The sequence below is a fragment of the Onychostruthus taczanowskii genome, unplaced genomic scaffold (assembly GCF_017590055.1).
Source record: "Onychostruthus taczanowskii isolate IOZ18803 unplaced genomic scaffold, ASM1759005v1 scaffold5, whole genome shotgun sequence".
Taxonomy (NCBI): Eukaryota; Metazoa; Chordata; class Aves; order Passeriformes; family Passeridae; genus Onychostruthus; species Onychostruthus taczanowskii.
Genome location: NW_024502568.1, coordinates 39,559 through 57,654, shown reverse-complemented (window position 1 = coordinate 57,654; position 18,096 = coordinate 39,559). Strand labels below are relative to the sequence as shown.

Below are 18,096 nucleotides of genomic sequence, written 5' to 3'. Positions count from 1 at the left end.
GTTTGCTTACTGGTGCTTCAGCTGGAGGGATGAATGGGGAAAAGGCTCTCAGCAGCCCCCCTGCTCACTAGAGGAAGGTCTTAGCAGGACCTGTGCTTTTTAATAACCCAGCAGCCCATGTCTCTTACTTGGAAAGCAAAGCTGTGGCCAGTCTTGCTGATTTACATACAAATTGCCATCCTCTTGGGCTTCACAGCAGTCTGCTGGTGAGCCACCATCAGTAGCACTGCTCCCTAGAGCGACAAGGATGTTCACCTTGGTGTGACCCTTTAGGCCAGCACTCTCTGAAGGCATAGCAACCCCTGTACTCTGTTAGTCCCTTGCTCTAGTCCAGCTGATGAGTTGGCTGTGCAACACAGGGAGCTTGTCTAACAAGTTGTGTCTGCACACAGAGGTTTGTAAAGCTCAGCTGCACTGTGGCTGCTTTGAGGGTTTGAGTTGCCCATGCCTCAGTTAGGACATGAACAACCAGGAAGCTTTGAGTAAAGGATTTTGTGAGTAAAGGTGCCAGCACATTAAAAGTGCAACTCATTAGGCATAACCAGTATCTGAGCAGAGCTACAGCAGCACAAATGCAGGGCAAGGGACAGGGTCTGCCTAGAAGCTTGTATGAATCCTCTTGCAGATTTCAAGGCCAGTGCTGAACACCACACAGCTAGGGCTCCTCTACCCTTTGTAAAAAGAAATAAGATGTGTTCTGCTTTCCCTTTTGTATTTTTGCTTCTTTTCATTAAAATGAAGAGATTCAGCGTGGATGGAGATCTGCACTTCTCTGTTTTTCCCATCCTGAGCATCCCTCCTCCAACAGAGGCTGTCCAATCTTTATAGATTTCCAAACCACCCAAGATCTGGTATGTGAAACCAAAGTAATACTTTTCAGCCTTGAGCACAGATTTCAGAGTTAAGAGTCTGTCACCTTCTCCCAAGGCCAACTCAAATAAGTAGTTGTTGCTGTGAAGCTATTCCTAATAGAACAAACCATTCTCTGCAGATGATTAGATAGGTAGGGCAAGTTGAGAATATACAGAGACATCTAGGCTTGATTCCCACCTTCTGGTCCCCATCTGTGAAGCTGCTGTTGCAGAGAGGAAGTGGCTAGAGACAGGGAAGGATGTGCTTTTACATCCTAATGGGAGAACAGCTTTGGCATGGTGCATATGGAGGCTTCAAAACAAGAAGGACAGTTTTCTATAGATTAGCAATCTCAAAGTCCCAAAACAATCACTGGCAAATCTGGCTATGACTTCTGGTTTGCTTTAACACCTTGCTTTTTCTTTTTATCTTTTTCTGAAGCTCCAGGGTATTGCCTGAGGGCTGCAGGTGGAACTAAAGAGGATTTAAACAGTGTTGCCACTCTGTCTTGCAGACGGCAGGCAGAACACAACGCTTGCAAGGAGCCTGAAGAGAAAGGAATCCAAAGATGAGTCTGGGATGGATACACGCTCCTCTCCCAGAGCGCGCAGGGCAACCACGTCCAGAGCTGAGAGGATCTGGCCTGGGGGGGTCATCCCCTATGTGATCGGAGGAAATTTCACTGGTCAGTAGGGAAAACACTGCCTTCTGTTGGCCAGGGTTTGTGTCTCAAACTGTGCAGGAAATCTCTGGAGCAGAGTTCTCCCTCTGACTTGGTTCCTTGGGAATCTGTCTCCTGAGATAAGGTGGGCATGTCATTGCACAAGGAGTTGTGCACTGTGGAAGCCTGAAGCTGAGGTGTGCACTGAGATTCTTCTCTTGGAGTCCAAGAAATGCTTGAGTGACTGAGTCACTTTTCTTTAGAGGCCAGTACCTGTGAGCTGTGCTTGCCCCCTGTTTTTCCAGAAGAGAATTCTCTCTCCTGTTGGAAGAGCAGGAGCAGAAGTGCTCTGGGTTCCTGACAATAGCTTTGCCTTAGTTTTGAGGAGCATGAGATTCCTGGGTCTTGAAAGATGGGCATGGTCATTACTTCATGCCATGAGAGCAAATTTGGCACATCACTTAGTAGCTGGTGTTCAGATCAGAACACCTGGCAGCTCTGCCAGAATTGCCTGTACCTGGAAAGGTGACATGTTTTATATTCACAAATACTGATGTACTTAATCTGTGAAGTTTTCTACCTGTTTAATTAGAGCAGTAAATTCATCAGGCACAAGGAGAGAAAAGATGATACAGGAAGGTGATGCTATAGCTGGAAGTGGGCCCCAGAGTCTAAGAGGTGTCTACAGGCATAAGATTGGCTGTTTGAAAGGTTGACTATTCCCATATCCAGATGAAATCCCTTAGAGGTTTTCTTGAAAGCCAGGCCTTCACTGTTTGCTCCTCTTGCTTTCTTTTCCAGGAACCCAAAGAGCTATCTTTAAGCAGGCAATGAGGCACTGGGAGAAGCACACTTGTGTGACCTTTGTGGAGAGAACTGATGAAGAGAGCTTCATTGTGTTCACGTACAGGACATGTGGGTAAGAGATGCACACGTTCCCTGCAGCTCTCCATTGCAAACAGCACTTTCAGTGACACTACGTGGCTTGGTAAGTCCAGCCCAGAAGAGACCAATGGCTAACTTGGAGAATCTGCCACAGAGATGCAGCTGGTCACTTTCAGTGAGGATTGCTAGGATAGTTAAGTATTTGCTCAGAAGGTGCTAAGCCTTTCTGGATTTTGTTTTCCTGGGATAACACTTAAGTGTACGTGTGCATGTTTATAGATACACACTTTTTTCTTTATGTTAGCTTTGTACTTACATGTAAGTAGATATAGTATACACAGTAAGTAGATATGCAGCTGCTGGCCTGTCCTGAACCCTGCCAGATGCTGTGCTCTCTTCTTATGTTTTTGAGTTCCTCAAGTCACTGATGTGCTGCATGGGTTTGGGGGTTTTCTTTTCCAGGTGTTGCTCCTACGTGGGTCGCCGAGGAGGGGGCCCTCAGGCAATATCCATTGGAAAGAACTGTGACAAGTTTGGTATTGTGGCTCATGAGCTGGGTCATGTGGTGGGTTTCTGGCATGAGCACACACGGCCTGACAGGGACCAGCATGTCACTATCATCAGAGAGAACATACAGCAAGGTAAAATCACACTTCAGATTATTCCACCTGGCTTTTGGCTGGGTAGAAACCTTTCTTACTCCACTTGTGGAAAATGCTGGTGGTCTGAGGGTTGGGATGGAGAAGAAGAAATATTGCTGTCCTTGTCTAGAATAAGGGTCAAAATAGCTATATGAATAGAAATTCTGGATGTCCAGCTGGAATTATTGAAACAGAGAAGCATACCTGTTTAATTCTAGGCTCCCACAGGTAAAAGTCTTCTTTTTTTTTTTTTATTTTTTATTCTCTAAGAGTGATTTGTTTCTTTTTCTTTTTGTTTGTCATCACAGGTCAGGAGTACAACTTTTTAAAGATGGAAGCTGGGGAAGTGAACTCACTTGGAGAGACCTATGACTTTGACAGCATCATGCATTATGCTAGGAACACCTTCTCCAGGTGATAATTCAAGGCTGCATGTCCTTAGGACCATTTTTGGTAGTTGTGGTTGACTCTGTGGGATATATAGAGCCCAGAAGGAGACCTCTGATCTATTGCTGCATTGCAAGGCTCAAAAAATATTTGAAAAAGCAAGGCGGGGGTGTAGTATGGTGTACTCCTGTTTTCCCCTTTCCACTATATTTACTCAGTAGTAATACTGGCAATCTCAGAGTTTCCAAAGCCTTGCTGACATTCTTTGCAGCCTTCCCAGGCAGCACATGTGTATCTGTGTGCATGTCTGCCCATGTGCACGTCGGGTAATACTAAAACAAGCTTTGAATCTCTTGGTTGTCCACCTTATGCTTTGGAGTTACAATGCAGCCATCAGTCTCTAGTGGTTGTGCTGAGGGAGAGTTGAACTCTAGATCATGATCTTTAATTGCTTGGGTGTTTTTTTTACCCATTTATGCATGAGCTTTTGATCATGGCTTCTGCAGTTATGTGATTCTCTGTGAATGGGTTTTTTCATGGACGAGTTAGCTGGGGCAGGACTGATAAGTGCCAGTTTCTGCACAGGCTGTTTGTCCTTGACTCCCATCTCATACCTCCAGACGGAGCGCATTTTCTGATCAGACTGCTCTGCTGGATAGAGAGGTGATATAAACATAGTTGTGTCCTGTATTTGGAATGGGAGTTACTGGATGACCAGATTCATTTTGCTGCATTATTTGAAGCTTTCTTCTATAAATCCTACTATTGCTCTTTCCCAAGAGCTTTCTGTTACTACAGACTGTGAGTAAAGGGGTTGGAAGATACAGTGGAAGTATTCACGCTCTGGGAAAATTTTTGTTGCAAAAATTAAAGATGTCTGTGTGACTTTTTACATTTTCTTACTCCCCTGTTGTATTGAAGGGCCAAGCTGTTGTTTTGCGCTTTTCTTTTGACAGCTTCACACCAAGCAGTGGAAAATTGTCAAACATGCTGAAATGCTGCTGCTTGTGGCAGGAGGAGATGGTGTCTGGGCAAGGGTGTTTTGCAGACTTTGGAGATTTCTTTGCATCAGATATCCAAAGCAAACAATTTTTCTTCCCCTGAAGCATCTGCTGGATGCTCCCAGCGTTTGCTAAACTCTAAATGGTTAGAATTGTCTTGCACAAAAGCAGGATTAAGTTATTACCGCCATTTATATTGTGGATGCCTTTGAGTCTGTGTCTCTTGAAAACTAGGGTCCTTCAGAGCACTGCTGGGCCAAAATGGGTAAAAATGGCAAGAGTCCTGCTAGATTTAAATTGGTGCTTGATAGGATTTTTAAGTCTGTTTTCTTTAAGCCCTTTGTCTCTGTGACCCACCCTTACCCCAGTTGCCGTCTTTGTGCAGTAATTGAACTGAGCCCTAAGCGCCTCTGTGGGCTGATTGTGCTCTCACCACAAATAAGCAGTGCTGGAACAGGCACTTAGCCACTTTGCCAAGACCTGTCTTGACATCTGCTCCCCTGGGGGAGCGGTGCATTGACCAGCCAGAGACTGGTGGGTGTATGCACCTAACCTTCCCACCTCACTGAGGTGTGCAGTGCTGGCCAGTTGCAACCCAAACTGACAAAAGCACAGAGTCCAGGAAGATAATAAGCTCCATCAAGTTTCATTAAGCTCAGTGGGCAGGAAAGGGAGAGATTCCTGCTTCCCCTCAGGGAAGGGCTGCATTGGGTGTGTTAATACATTAGCAGACACCAGAAAATCAACATAAGATGGTGTCAGCACCTGACCAGTGGAGATGGGATGTGTGAGCGAGCAGGGGAAGGACACGGTCATGTCTGTGACTTACTCTCCTGTAGCAATTCTTACCTGGCACTTAGTACAACCCTGTTTTTAACTTCAATATTGATGCTAGTAAATCTTATGGTGCTTGCCATGGTCAAATGCTGCAGTAAATCCTGGGTCCTTTCTATTCTAAACTTTTTACCTGGGACAGAAAGGTATAGCTTTTCTGAGATTTGATGAGTCCTAACAGTGGAAATTGTTCCCAGTGATACTTTTGAGGATTGGTGTAGTCATCCCTTTCCATTTCATAGCAAAATATGCCTCTCATTTTTGTCTGTTGCTAATAGAAATAGGAGTATGGCACAAGAGACTGTAATGACATCCGGAACAAGTTTTTACCATTGGAATTTCTGTTCTCACCTATGTCAGAAGTTTGCCTGTTTTGCAGTGTGGCTGCAGGCTTTTATTTCCTGCTGCATTCCCTACAATATGGCAGCAGTCTAAACTGAACGTTGCAGTATCATGGAACAATTTCTATTGCGGCTGTCAAGACCGATAAATGGCAACTTAGAAGACAGTTTAAACCTTCACAAAGCCCTAAGCGAGTAGCTGGTTACCTTAATTCAGTAAATGACTTGCTAGTAGATGTGACAGCACAGTCTGGAGTTACAAAACATGACCTCTGCAAAGCTCTTGTTCAAATTCGGGTGTAGGTAGCACTGCCCCCATGCCCAGGAGACACATCGAGTATTTGCAATGCACTGTCCTCATCCTGCACAAGATGTACATAGATCCTCCACAGGTTTTACTGCATGAAGAGTCATGTTGTCTCTCTTCTGCACATGGAGATACAAGGTGGCTGCCTGTGGCTGGGTCCTTAACCTGCCTGAATATCTGCTTCCTTGAGTGTTGCTTAGGCACCTGTATTTGTTACCCTATCTCCTGGGACATGAATGTTTAGCATCTCTTGAGATCAGTTGATAATTTCATAGCACTGGCCTGGCACTTCGCGTGTTCAGGGTGCCCTGCAGATGCTAGTGACTTGTGTGAATTGCCAGACTCTGTTCTTAGCTGGTAGGAATGGTGAGGTGTTGTGCTTGGCTTACAGCTGCATTGGACAGCTAATGCATGTTCTGCCTGTGCCTGGACAGCAAGAGAATGGGCCATCCAGGATTCGTGGGTTCTGCTCCTACTTCTGGGAGGAGAGTTTAGATATTTTACTCAAGCATGGTTCCAGTGTTAGACTCCCTCAGCTGCTTTATTTAATGATGTCTGTTTATTGTTTATTAGCTTTTGAGTCAAAGTATTTGCACTTTTAGAGACACTCACCAAATGTGCAACTTTACACTCCAAGTGTTTCTAATTCTAATTCTGTTTGGGTGGACAGCAGGGGACTTCTGGGATTTTTGTGGTTTGGGCCAGACAGATTCTCTCCTGTTCTTTGTTCCTTTGATGGCAAAATAAGAGAAACTGTACCTACTGCTCTGTAGTTGGGAGTCATGTTCAGCAATGCATGTGGAAGGAGAAAAAATTCAATTGGAGGAAAAAGCAAAACCAAAAATCTTACTGCCTCTGCATAGAGTGCAGCCGTCTAGAAGAAAATGTGTTTGGCAGGTAGCAAGGGTAGTTTGAAGTTATGGGTTGTTTGCATTGTGTGAGAGTGCCTGAGGTATACACTACGTGCAGAAAGCTGAGGCCTGTGAGTGCACAGTTGTGAGGGCTGGAATGAGAAAAAGAATCAAAAGTTTGCATGTGCAAGTGGTGTTTTTTCTATTAAACTCTGTCATTCTTCCCTGGTTGAGCCTGGAGATCTGCAGAAAGCATTTCAGAGGCCATAGAAGTATGTCCCTGCCAAATGCTGAGTTCTTCTATGGACTCCTGAGGAGGTTTGAAAAATTACTGTGAGCAAACTGACCTGTTTCTATGCTTGTGGTGTTTCTGGAATTGGAGGATTTATTTGCAATACATAAACTTAAATAAATTCAGTCCAAGGCATGCAGTTGGCATTTGGAATAACAAACTGAATTTATAAACTGAAATTTGAGGGACTCATCTTAGATCTTGTAAGTATTGGTTTTGGTGCTGATCAGGAGTTTTTCTACTGCTGAAAAAATGCCAACATCTCCCATGCAACAGCTGATTCCAGTTTTCAAAACAGATTGAATTCCTTTCCCTCTATTTCTTTCTTCAGTTTGAATATTTACAAAACAATTTCCCCCTTCCCTCTCCACCTCTGGACTAGGCAGCACTAAAATTATTGCTTTTGCCCTGATTTCCCATTGGGCTCTCTGGACAGTTATATCCTGTCCTTCAGAAAGAGCAGTCTTCCTCACTGAGCCGATGCTGAAGGCTGAGCTTGGTGTTAGCCTTGGCATCCCCAAGCCTGTCTGGCTTTCAGGGCTGCAGTGAAAGGTTCCTGTGGACTGGACAGCCTGGCTACAAGATATTGGATTTTGCCAACCTGCAGTTCAGGTTTCTGATTCCCTCCCTCCTTCCCTACAGTCCTAATGCTCCCTTGGGGTCTCTTTTTGTGTGCAAGCTCTTGCTTGGCTATATGGACTGCATTTTGATAGACGTGAGGCCTGAGCTTAAATCCTTCACTGGAATGAGATCAGAAGTGCAGTAAAGAGCTCCTGAGTGTGAAGCACATGGAAAAAATAGTAGCAAGTAAAGAGAGGCAGAGACAAGTGGAATTATTAGTTTGGAAATTCATACAGAACAAAGTAGAGCACATGACCTTTTCCTCTTGTCTGTGGCAACCACTGCCAGCCCAGCCCCATCTGCTAATGGGAAAACTCCCCTTCCTCTGCTCCTTTGGCTTAAATGCCAGATCTGTGCTCCTGCTGAGCCAGATGTGCCATGAACTGTCTGCAGGAATATTTCGTTGCTTTTTCTGATTTATGGCAAGGAATGTGCTACCTCAAACAGAGGCAGCAGCAATTTTGAGATATCCAAGAGGAATTTGGCTTGGCAGACTTGCTTGTACATTTGGAAGCTGTCTGCTATAGTGAGAAGGCTGTCTTGAGATAGTTAGCAGTTATTAGAAGCTGAACCACTACTGCTTGTTAGCATGGGATATATGGTCAGGGGGATGGGGTGTGGGAGGCCTGCCAGCTCTACTTTCTGTTCATTGTGTCACTTTCCCTGCTTCACTGCTCTGTGTCTCTGCTCTTCCCTTCAGAGGAGTTTTCCTCGACACCATCCTTCCCCGTCGCGATGACAACGGGGTCCGGCCAACTATTGGTCAGCGCATTCGCCTGAGCCAGGGCGACATCGCTCAGGCAAGGAAGCTGTACAAATGCCCAGGTAAATATGGCTTGGGGAGGTGGGTCCTGCTTTATAGACACATGGTTTATGTGGAAGGCATTGGAGTTCAAGAGCACCACCCTTTGCTTTGGAAAGAGACTTGGGAAACACAGACTATCAAATGCTTTAGGCTGGAGCCGTGGGGGAGAAGTGAATGTGCCTAAGATGTGTCTCCTGTTAGTACTTTGCCAGTGTTTTTGTTGGGTTTAGGGCTTCAGATTGGTCCAGTGTAGGCTCTATTTGTAGAAAATTAAACCGATGTACAAGGCTACGGGCAGACTGGGGACTAGGAGTTAGCAAAATGGTGGAAAGATGTCTGGTAGATTGAAGAGGCCCTGGAAAAAGCGGTGAATAGCTGGTGTGCAGATCCACTGTTTTTCTGTATCCAGCTGCAGGTCAGAAAGTACGAGTCCATAAGGGACTAGAATGAATTCTGAGGGCTTCAGGGTCTATATTTGAAGATTACTGCTTTTACCTTATAATGGGTGGTATAACTTTTAGGTCTGTTAGTTCTAATTAACTTTTTTTTTTTTTTTTCTTTTTATCTCATCATTGTTTTTCTTTTTACACTCATCAACTCTAAATTGATTTTTGTTGAATAAAATGTTGTTCTTGCAAAATTATCTCATGGATTAGTTTAGGGGTTCATTTGTTTTGCACTTTATGTTTTTTGTTGGAGTCAGACTTAATCCAACCAGGCTTTTCATTCCCATTGCTGAAAGAATCAATTACAGATTTAGATTTCTTAAGGCAAGCTGAAAAGCCACTTTGGCCTGAGGTACTAACTAAAAGCTACAAAGCAACTTTCTTTAAAATGAGGACTCTTCTGAGTCTCAAGTTTTCCATTTGCGAAGTAGAACTTTTTCTAATTTTTTTTTTCACAAAGCTTTACCAGAGGTTATTGCAGTTCAGAACATATTAGGCAGCAAAATAATTAGAGATTTAAGCCTATTAAACATTTTTTTTCCAAATATCTGTTGTTCTGCTCTGGTATCTTTTTCTTTGCATCAAAATTTGCACACAAGGTGCGTCTTAGGAGAAGAGCTGCAATATATTTAATGGCATTAGCATCTTCTTCTGCTATTTGAATCTGTAGCTTGAAAAGTTTTCTTCCTCTGCAAAATACAAAGCAAAGGAGTTCAAAACCAAAGGACTTCATCTATGTGTTCAAGCAGGGTCAGAATGAGACTTTAGGATGAAGACACTTTGTTCAGCAGTCAAGCTAAGAATTTTAGGGTAAAATGCAGCAACATAATTCAGAAGTTGAGTGGCAGATGGCTTCTCTTTTACAAAGAGTCTCCATCTGAGAGTACCTAATAATATCTCCAAAAAAAAAGAGCTAGTATGGTGGAGGGTGAGTTACAAGCATGCAGTGGAATCAGCCAGAACAACTGCTGTGTCTGTTGTAACAAACAGGGCTCTCCACTCAATAGACTGGAGCTCCTGTGCCTGCTGCAGTCAGGGCTTGCTTGGCCTGTCCATGCTAGAACCCTGCTGGTTCAAATTGCTCTTAATTCCTCAAAGCTTATACCTGCTGGGTTAAAGTTAGTGCCAAGCCAGGTGAAATCAAATGAAATTTGCTGAAGGAATTTCTGGAAGGCAAGATGCAGTCTGCTACATAGTAGTTAATACTAGATTTGCTATGGCTGCACAGTTGAGGATTTGATGACTACAAAAGCTTTGAAACAGCTCAAACTGCTGTCTTATGCTGTGCTAAAGGAAAAAGGCTTGTGTAGCTGTGCTAATTGTGCAGGAATGGCTAAACAGTAAATTGAGAATGGCCCTGCCTTATATAATTTCCTCCAGTTCTCTGGGCATTTTCAAAAACATACAGTGTACCAGTAACCAGCTGATGAGCTGTAAGTGCCTGTCACCCAACTGCTTCATTTACAGATGAGTTCTGAAGCATTCACCTTACTGCTTTGCTTTTCACCTCTGTTCCTTTCTACCTGCTCAGTTTCTTGGATCCCAGAAGTACCAAAAAGTTGCTTTATTGGACCTCTTGGGTTCTTTGCTACTAAGTGGAGTACAGTCATATTGCTTTTCAGGGTGCTCTGCAAGAGGCTGAGCTCTCCCCACAAAGATGCATTGCTCACTGTCGTGCTTGCCCTGCCTTTGCTCCGTGCTGCAAGGCCAGCCTGTCACAGTGCCCGGGCAGTTTCCTCTGCAGGGCTCACAGAGTTAGGTCTGCTTTCATATTTCAGCAAACTAGTCTTTGCAAGTAGACACACTAGTACCTGTTCCATAATTACAGAGTCTTGCCAGTTGCTGTGTAATTGCCCTCTTGGAGAATTAACTCTGGCCTCTTGGAAACCTTTACTGTGGTTCATCCGAGGGCAATAATCTCCTATCACTATGTTCATATTGTGCATGTTTCCTGTGATTTTGAGCTTCCTTTATCATTTCATGTTTGTTTAAATAGATTTTTGAGCAGAGAAAAAGAATATTTATTTATCCTGGTGAGTTGTGGATTGGGATTCCCTATTTATTAAAAATATATATATTAAAAAGCTCCTTTCTGTGTCCCTACATTTCTTCATCTAGTCTGATCTGTTTGTGGATCAAACTTCCTTAGGGCAATTAAGAAATTCTGGATTAGGTGACTCCTTCTCCCCTGCTTGAACATATTACACTTTTTCAGTGGAACCAGTCTCTTTTCACCTCAACTGCCAACCCTCCCATCTAAATGTAATCGTGGCTGCACAATTGCCCTGTGATAGCATCAAGCAGAGGAACAACCCCTGGCATTTCCATGAGAAAGGGAAGGCCTCAGTCAGGTCTTTCAAAGCACTGCTGCTCAGTCAGGGATTTTTGGGGGCTGCCTTGCCGTCTCTGAGGAAACAGAGTTGCAGGTCCAGTGGAGCTTTGTAATATCAGTTGGTTATGAAATTGGAAAAACAACTGGGGAGCAGGCAAGCCAAGGTCCCTGCTCCTTGCAATTGGCATTTGGATGTGTCTAGTGGGCACTGCCAAGAAAATAGGAGCCTTGATATTTGTGGTGCTCCCAGCCAGCCAGTCAGGTGCTCTGCAGATGTGGATGGTCTCCTTGTTCCAGCTCAGCCATCCTGTCTCGGAGAGCACAACTACAGTAGTCACAGCTTTTCCAGATGCTGGAAGCTGCAGGTCCCTAAAGGATCATATGCATGTGCATATCCTTTGCTTCCCAAAAGTCGCTCTGGGATCTACATTTCATCAACTGCAGCAGGCCACAAAACAGGAAGTTGAAGAGCAATGGACTGCTGTGCTCATATTTTGTCCTGTGCAGTGTAGTAGCTGAGAACGTGCTGAGGGTGATGGGACTTGCCCTGCTTTTGTTAGGATGTTTTAAGCCCAAAAAAGACAATTTGCAATGGTAACTAAGGAGAACTTCATTGTGCAACTTGTAATGAAGTGAAAACAGATTTGCTGGCAGCAGTGTGGGGTTGTGAGGTGGGGTGGGGTTAATACTTTGCATTTGATTAATGAATGAGATATTCCTCAATTGAAACGTGAAAGTGCTGGCATGTGTAAGGATGATGAAGGAAGAAGAATTCTTCTTTAGTAGCTGTTTCATCTATATGTTTGCACTGATCATCTTCTATCCCAGAAATTCTGACAAATTTCGCATCACTCCTTAAGCAAGGCTTCAGGTCAGTGACCTTTGGCCAGTACCATGAATGAGCACTGTTGGAGTACCAGCCACCAGCCTGCGCGCAGCAGCCATGAGCAGTCAGTTTGGTAGACCCTGATGTCTTCCAGAGTCACTCCTTTTTGACAGGATTTTTTCCCCTCTCCTCCAGCTTGTGGAGAGACCTTGCAAGATTCAACAGGTAATTTCTCAGCCCCTGGCTTTCCAAATGGCTACCCCTCCTATTCCCACTGTGTCTGGAGGATCTCGGTGACCCCAGGGGAGAAGGTAGGTGCCACAGCAGCACAAGGTATATTCTGCACTTCCCTCATGTAAGGTTTTGCCTGTGATGACAGTGTTAGAACCTGCCAGAAGATCTCTGCATGCCTGTCGTGCAGGAGTGGATCCTGGAAAGGCTCCTGAGCACCACTCAGGAGAGAGATGGAGTCAGGAATGCATGATTTTGAGGAGAGAAGTGGTGATGCTGGAGCCCCTCACATATCTGGGCTGTGTGTTGATCTCTGATCCTCCCTCTCAGTTTGACACTGAGCCCTGTGTGGACATTTCCTGCCACCTGTTAGCTTTGGCAAGCACGCATTCCAAAGCCAGTCAGATGAGTTAGATAAAATGTGCTGCAGTCTGGGCTCCTGAAGGGAGCTGAGGAGCCGTGAGTGACATCTGTGGCGTGCCCTTGTCATGCAGGCATAATGTCCCTGTCAGGGAACTCCCACTTCCCGCCTTGAAACGCCAAGCCCCGCTGCACATCAATCACCCACCCTGTCCACTTTCCTCCCAGCTCCTTTTGTTTTATTGATCTTCCTGTAGAAATGAAATCTTTCCTTAATCCAGCAACACCAGCCCTTCAGGCCTGTCACGCCATACCAGGCTGCAAGAATGAGCAGCCCACTCCTTGGCAGAGTGACTTTGCTGAGGATCACCCTCAAGACACGCTTAAGACTCACACTTGGACAAAGAAGCGCAGAGCTCGTTTGTTTTGCAGCAGCTGCCTGGCTCCGGGACCTGTTTCTGTCACCTGCAAGCCCAGTCCCATGCCATGCTGAGCTCCTGCCAGCAGCTGCAGGGAGAGCATCGCTGGGGCAAGAGGGCCAAGAGCCGTCCAGGTTTGACAACTGTAGTGCTGAGAGTTTCGTGGTGTCAGTCTCACTATAAACTCTCCCTTTGCTTCTCAGCCTCTTCAGAGTTGTGTCGGGAAGGACCCAGCATCTAATTAATGCTGAACGACTAATGTTAAAAAAGGAAAGAAAGAATTGATTTCAGATTAAATGCTTCAATTTACCTGTTTAATTCAATGTAGTGGTTGGTACTAATTGTTGCACTGAGGTGTTAGTTCAGAACAGATATTGGGCTTATAGCATTCATCTGCATAGAAACAGATGAATCTCCTTTTGCTGTCAAAGTCAGAATACTGCAAAAATGTAAAAAAAGTGAGTGACATCATTACAGACTGCGCTCTGCACACCCAACCAGTACTTTGGGGGAGAGCATCCATTTTAATGTAAAGACATTTCTGTGACTATGTTCAGATTCTGGATGTAAATTAATTACATGGGTTAAATCTTGCCAGAAAAAAAATACAAGTACATGCCAATGCTGACCTCTGTAGGTGACCTTCCAGACCAAGGCTGGTGATCCATCTTAGAGAAGAAGGAGATGAAAATAACTTTTTAATGCCAAGTTCTGTTTGTTAAAGCCACTGAATGCAATTGCATCACAGTAATGGTATGAGTCTGATGGTCAGAATGTGGAACCTAATTAGCAAAATTAGTTATTTCTTACAAGTATCATTTATATTCAGGTATAGACTCTAAATATGTGTGGTTTGTGACAATGTCTTTCTCTATGATTTTCACATTACTCAAAACCAAAGGGTTTAATTTTTGAAATCTGAACTGGGCTTTTTTTAAAGTTACATTTTAGTAGCTGAGAAGTATTGAATTTGAATTACAGAATAGATAGTAAAGGGGTCTCTGCTGTCATATGCTGTTATGATTTCATTAAAACACCTTGCGAAGCCTTTCTTTTTTGAGAAAAGGTGGTGTACAAATCCTGCAAAGGGCCCAGCTGTCTTTGCCTTGCATGCTCACTTAGGCTGCACGGTAGTGAAAATGAAACGTGAATCAATCTGTAGAGTTTTCTCTTTAAAGTAACTCTCTCCCCAAGGAGAAATGTGCACACTCTCTTTTCAGATTATGTTGAATTTCACATCAATGGACTTATTTAAAAGTCGCCTTTGCTGGTACGATTATGTGGAGGTGCGTGATGGCTACTGGAGGAAGGCTCCATTGTTGGGTGAGTAGCTATTTCATTTTAATTGCATTTTTTGTATTCTTCTTGATGCTTTGGAGAGTGGGTGGGGAAAACAAACAGAAGCAAACTTTCCTTTACTTGGAAGGGTCCTGGGTTCTGCCAGTGCACTGGCCATCCTTTAGTGTCTCCATCCAGCAATGTCGGTGTGCTGTGTTCATTCCCAGTGATCTATGTTCCAAGCCCTGGAAAGGCTTTATTCCTTCCTTTTCCAGCTTGAGAAATGAGGCAGGGAGGGAAGTGAGCCAGGGCCCTGGCTGGGACTGAAAATGTAGTCTCTGGAGTTTTGTTATTGCTCTTTCCTAAGTCCAGGGAAGAGCTGTCAGGCAGTCAGAATGAAGCAGCTGCACAGCTCCTGACCCAAACTCCTCCCGTTATTTCTCATGAGTTTGTGTTTACAAATACACTGTACTCTGTACTTTGAGCCTCTGTAGTCCTAGCAGGGAACTTGCTAGACCATGCCTGTCGCCCTGATTTTTTAAGATTTCTAAGCCTTCTGATGTTTATATTCTTGTAGCAAACTTTCTCACACACTTTTTGTAAATAACTTATTGTTTTGCATTATTTTATAAAAGAGGAGAAATTTGATGGACCTTTAGTTTATCAAGTGTAATTGGAGAGGTGGCACTTTCACCCTCCAATCCACTGTCACTTTTGGAAATCTATAAATGTTAGAGTCAGAAAATAAACTTCCCCTTTTTACCTTGAGAACAGCAGCATGTTCGCGTCATGTTTTTTCGTGTCCTATAGTAACACTTGCCATGTCAAGTTGTGCAAGGACTCCACTCTGCTTCTGCTCCCAGAGATCTCTAGGAAGTACAGCTCCTCTGTATCCTGCCTGTTTCTCTGCCTCCTGCTATCATAACAGCAAGTCTTCCGTCACCTTGAAGGGCGCAAGAGTCCCATCTGCTTTGCCACTGTCTCTGGTCCTGATGTCATCCCCAAAGCTCAGTGTCCCAAACATGTAGAATGTGGCGCTGCAACAGCCCCTTCTGCCTAAAAGGAAAGAAGCAATCAGGTTGGGCATCATCCCAGCTGTGTTAGAGGGGCTGCACCCCATGCTAGCGGAACAGAACTGGGCTAGTGAGCATTAGGTCGGAGTGTTTAGAGAGCTTTGGGCACTCTCCTTGGCCCCACTGGACATCCTAGCCCTGGTACCAGGTGAGGTGCTGAGGCTGAAGCCATGCTGCTTCCCAGGTTTCAGTGGGCCTCCCTTTCAGGGCAATTGGCAGCTGGTTTTACTCTTTACTGCCTATTTTGGGGTTGGCAGCATATACTGCTCTTCTCTGCTGCATGTGTGTCAGGTAACATTGCTCCAGCAGCTGCAACTTAGCTCCTCGTTATTTTTTTTTTTCTGCTGAGTAATTTAAAGGTACTTCAGAAGCCAAGCACCTCCCCGTCCCCCTAGTGCAGGTGGACTTGGGAGTGTTTCCATCTGGAAGGAGACGCTGCAGGAGTGGCCATGGCTCCCGCATGGGGCTGAGCCCATGAAATTAGGTCAGAGAGGCAGACAGACGGCAATTCAGCAGGGGGTGAGGAGGGGGATTAGCGTGAATTGTGAAAGCACGGGCTTCTTGTGGAGAGAAAAAATACATGTGTGCTGCATATTTTCCCAGGGAAGTGTGTGAAAACCCAGCCTTTAAATGGTGTATAACTTTTTATGAATGGGCCCTTTATCACACTCTGAGGAGCTTGCTCATTCTTATTTCTCATCTGTGTTTCCTCTTCTTGACACCCTTGTTAAACTCCGAGCCTAAATCCAGGAGGAAGTTGCTTAGTGACCCTAGAGGAAGAAGCTTTGCAGTGCTGATGCTGTTTTTAGCATCCCCTTTGGGAGTGGAGATGGGGGATGCTATTGATATGGTGGAGGGCTGTCACACTGTCCCAACAGCACTGGGCAGGTTAGAGGCACAATAGTAGCTGAGTGAAGCTGGGTCCAAGATAATGTTTGGATGGATGACACTACAAGAAAAAAAACCTGGTAGTGAAACTGCCATTCCCAGCCAGTTAATGGGAAATACAATGCTGTCTTGAAGGCAAGGCATTAACCAGGTTTTTACCCTGTGGAAGTCGTTCAAAGATGCCTTTACCTGGCATTTTAAGGCCAGGATCCCTGTCACTGCTGTCCTGAATGAATTCAAGCTGAAGAACTACTCTTTGCCTCTGTCGGATTCCAACTGGGATTCGGTTGGACAGGGTGCCAAGACCATGTTGGATTCAGTGTACAACCCTGCTGGTGTCAGCTGAAGTGAAAAACCATGTTTGCTCTGTGCAAGCTCCTGACCCAAGTGCAGGTGCCTGCCTATCAGTGCATACTTGGTGCTTGCTCTGGTTCTGTGAGGAGCTTCTGTCCTTAATAGAGGAGCATGAATTGGGGTTGTTGAGGTTGTCCAGGCTGCAGACGCTATCTGCAGCTGTTCTGTTTCAGGATTCATTCCTACTGGCAAAATTTGGGAGTTTACCAGTGCTGGTACATACCAGAGAGCTCAAAGCTAGGGCATCATGGAGCAAAATGGCTCCTGCTCTCTTTCTTTTAAAAGAAATTAAATGACTGCAGAGGCTTAACTGGGATTTGCTGAACAAAAAATGAGATAAATTATTTTTTTCTCATAGCATGCCCATGTCCTGCCCTTGGTTTGACTTGGTATATTTGCTCCTGAGTGCAAAGTGCTGAAGGAGTTTTCAAGGCTTAGCAGATGGAAAGGACATTCCCTAATGCAACATCTCTAGAAGGACAGGGGGATTCTTCCCCACCATGGTAGCACATTTGCTCAATTACGTGATCAAGACAAGAGCCCTTTTGAATTTACCAGGGCAATAGAGGCCTCATCTGTAACCTGATTCTGCTCCCAGCTGAAGAGAACTTTAATTCACTTAATAATGGAAAAGAATATGAATTAATGAAGAGGGGACACAGGAACTTTTTCAAAAGCACAACTGATGGGAATGAAAGGGTGTTTACACAAGCACACTCCTTTACCAAAGACTCTTGCTTCCCAGAGTCACAGGTGCCTGTTATGCTGTGCTGTCCCTCAGGAGATTGTAGAGATCTTTATTGTTGCTTTCCTGCCTTCTAGGTAGATTTTGTGGTGACAAGATTCCTGAACCAGTAATCTCCACGGACAGCAGGCTGTGGATCGAGTTCCGGAGCAGCAGTAACATCCTGGGCAAAGGCTTCTTTGTGGTCTATGAAGGTACAACCCTTAGCCAGAAGTCTGCATTGTATGGAGCAGATGGAGCAGGATGCAGGGGTTTATGGGATCAGCAGAAGTTCTGCTGCACTGTGTGGTTGGATACAGCTGTGCCCTTGTTTTTATGGGAATTGGCAGATTTTGTGGCTTGTTTCAGTACACAAGGCATGGATTTTCCAACTGTATTATAACATTTTGGGGGGCACAGCAAGATGGGAACACATAGCAATGGCTTCCATACTTAGGCCAGGTTCTGTTTGGTCTAACCAGCCCCTACAAGCAGCAGTGAGTGGAGCAAGAGTTTCTTTCAGTATTTTAACAGGCAAAGTTCTGTTTGGGATGATTTTATTTTATATCACTTAATACAGATTGTCTTGGGGTGGTTTTGTTTGTTTGGTTGAGGTTTTTTTCTCAAATTCAAAGATTAGTCTTTTGTTTCTCCTTTGTATTTTTTACTTTCAGAAAATTAGCATGT

General features: G+C 44.6%; 1 protein-coding gene across 1 annotated transcript in view; it reads left to right on the top strand.

Moving 5' to 3' along the window:
* Positions 1-18,096, top strand: part of TLL2 (tolloid like 2) — an 85,632-nt gene that overhangs the window by 48,008 nt on the left and 19,528 nt on the right. Inside the window, exons 4-11 of the mRNA XM_041415883.1 lie at positions 1,367-1,537; positions 2,315-2,432; positions 2,861-3,039; positions 3,348-3,453; positions 8,374-8,498; positions 12,278-12,393; positions 14,313-14,415; positions 17,508-17,624. Of these exons, the coding sequence (XP_041271817.1) occupies positions 1,367-1,537; positions 2,315-2,432; positions 2,861-3,039; positions 3,348-3,453; positions 8,374-8,498; positions 12,278-12,393; positions 14,313-14,415; positions 17,508-17,624 (1,035 nt within the window). The remainder of the gene's footprint in view (positions 1-1,366; positions 1,538-2,314; positions 2,433-2,860; positions 3,040-3,347; positions 3,454-8,373; positions 8,499-12,277; positions 12,394-14,312; positions 14,416-17,507; positions 17,625-18,096) is intronic.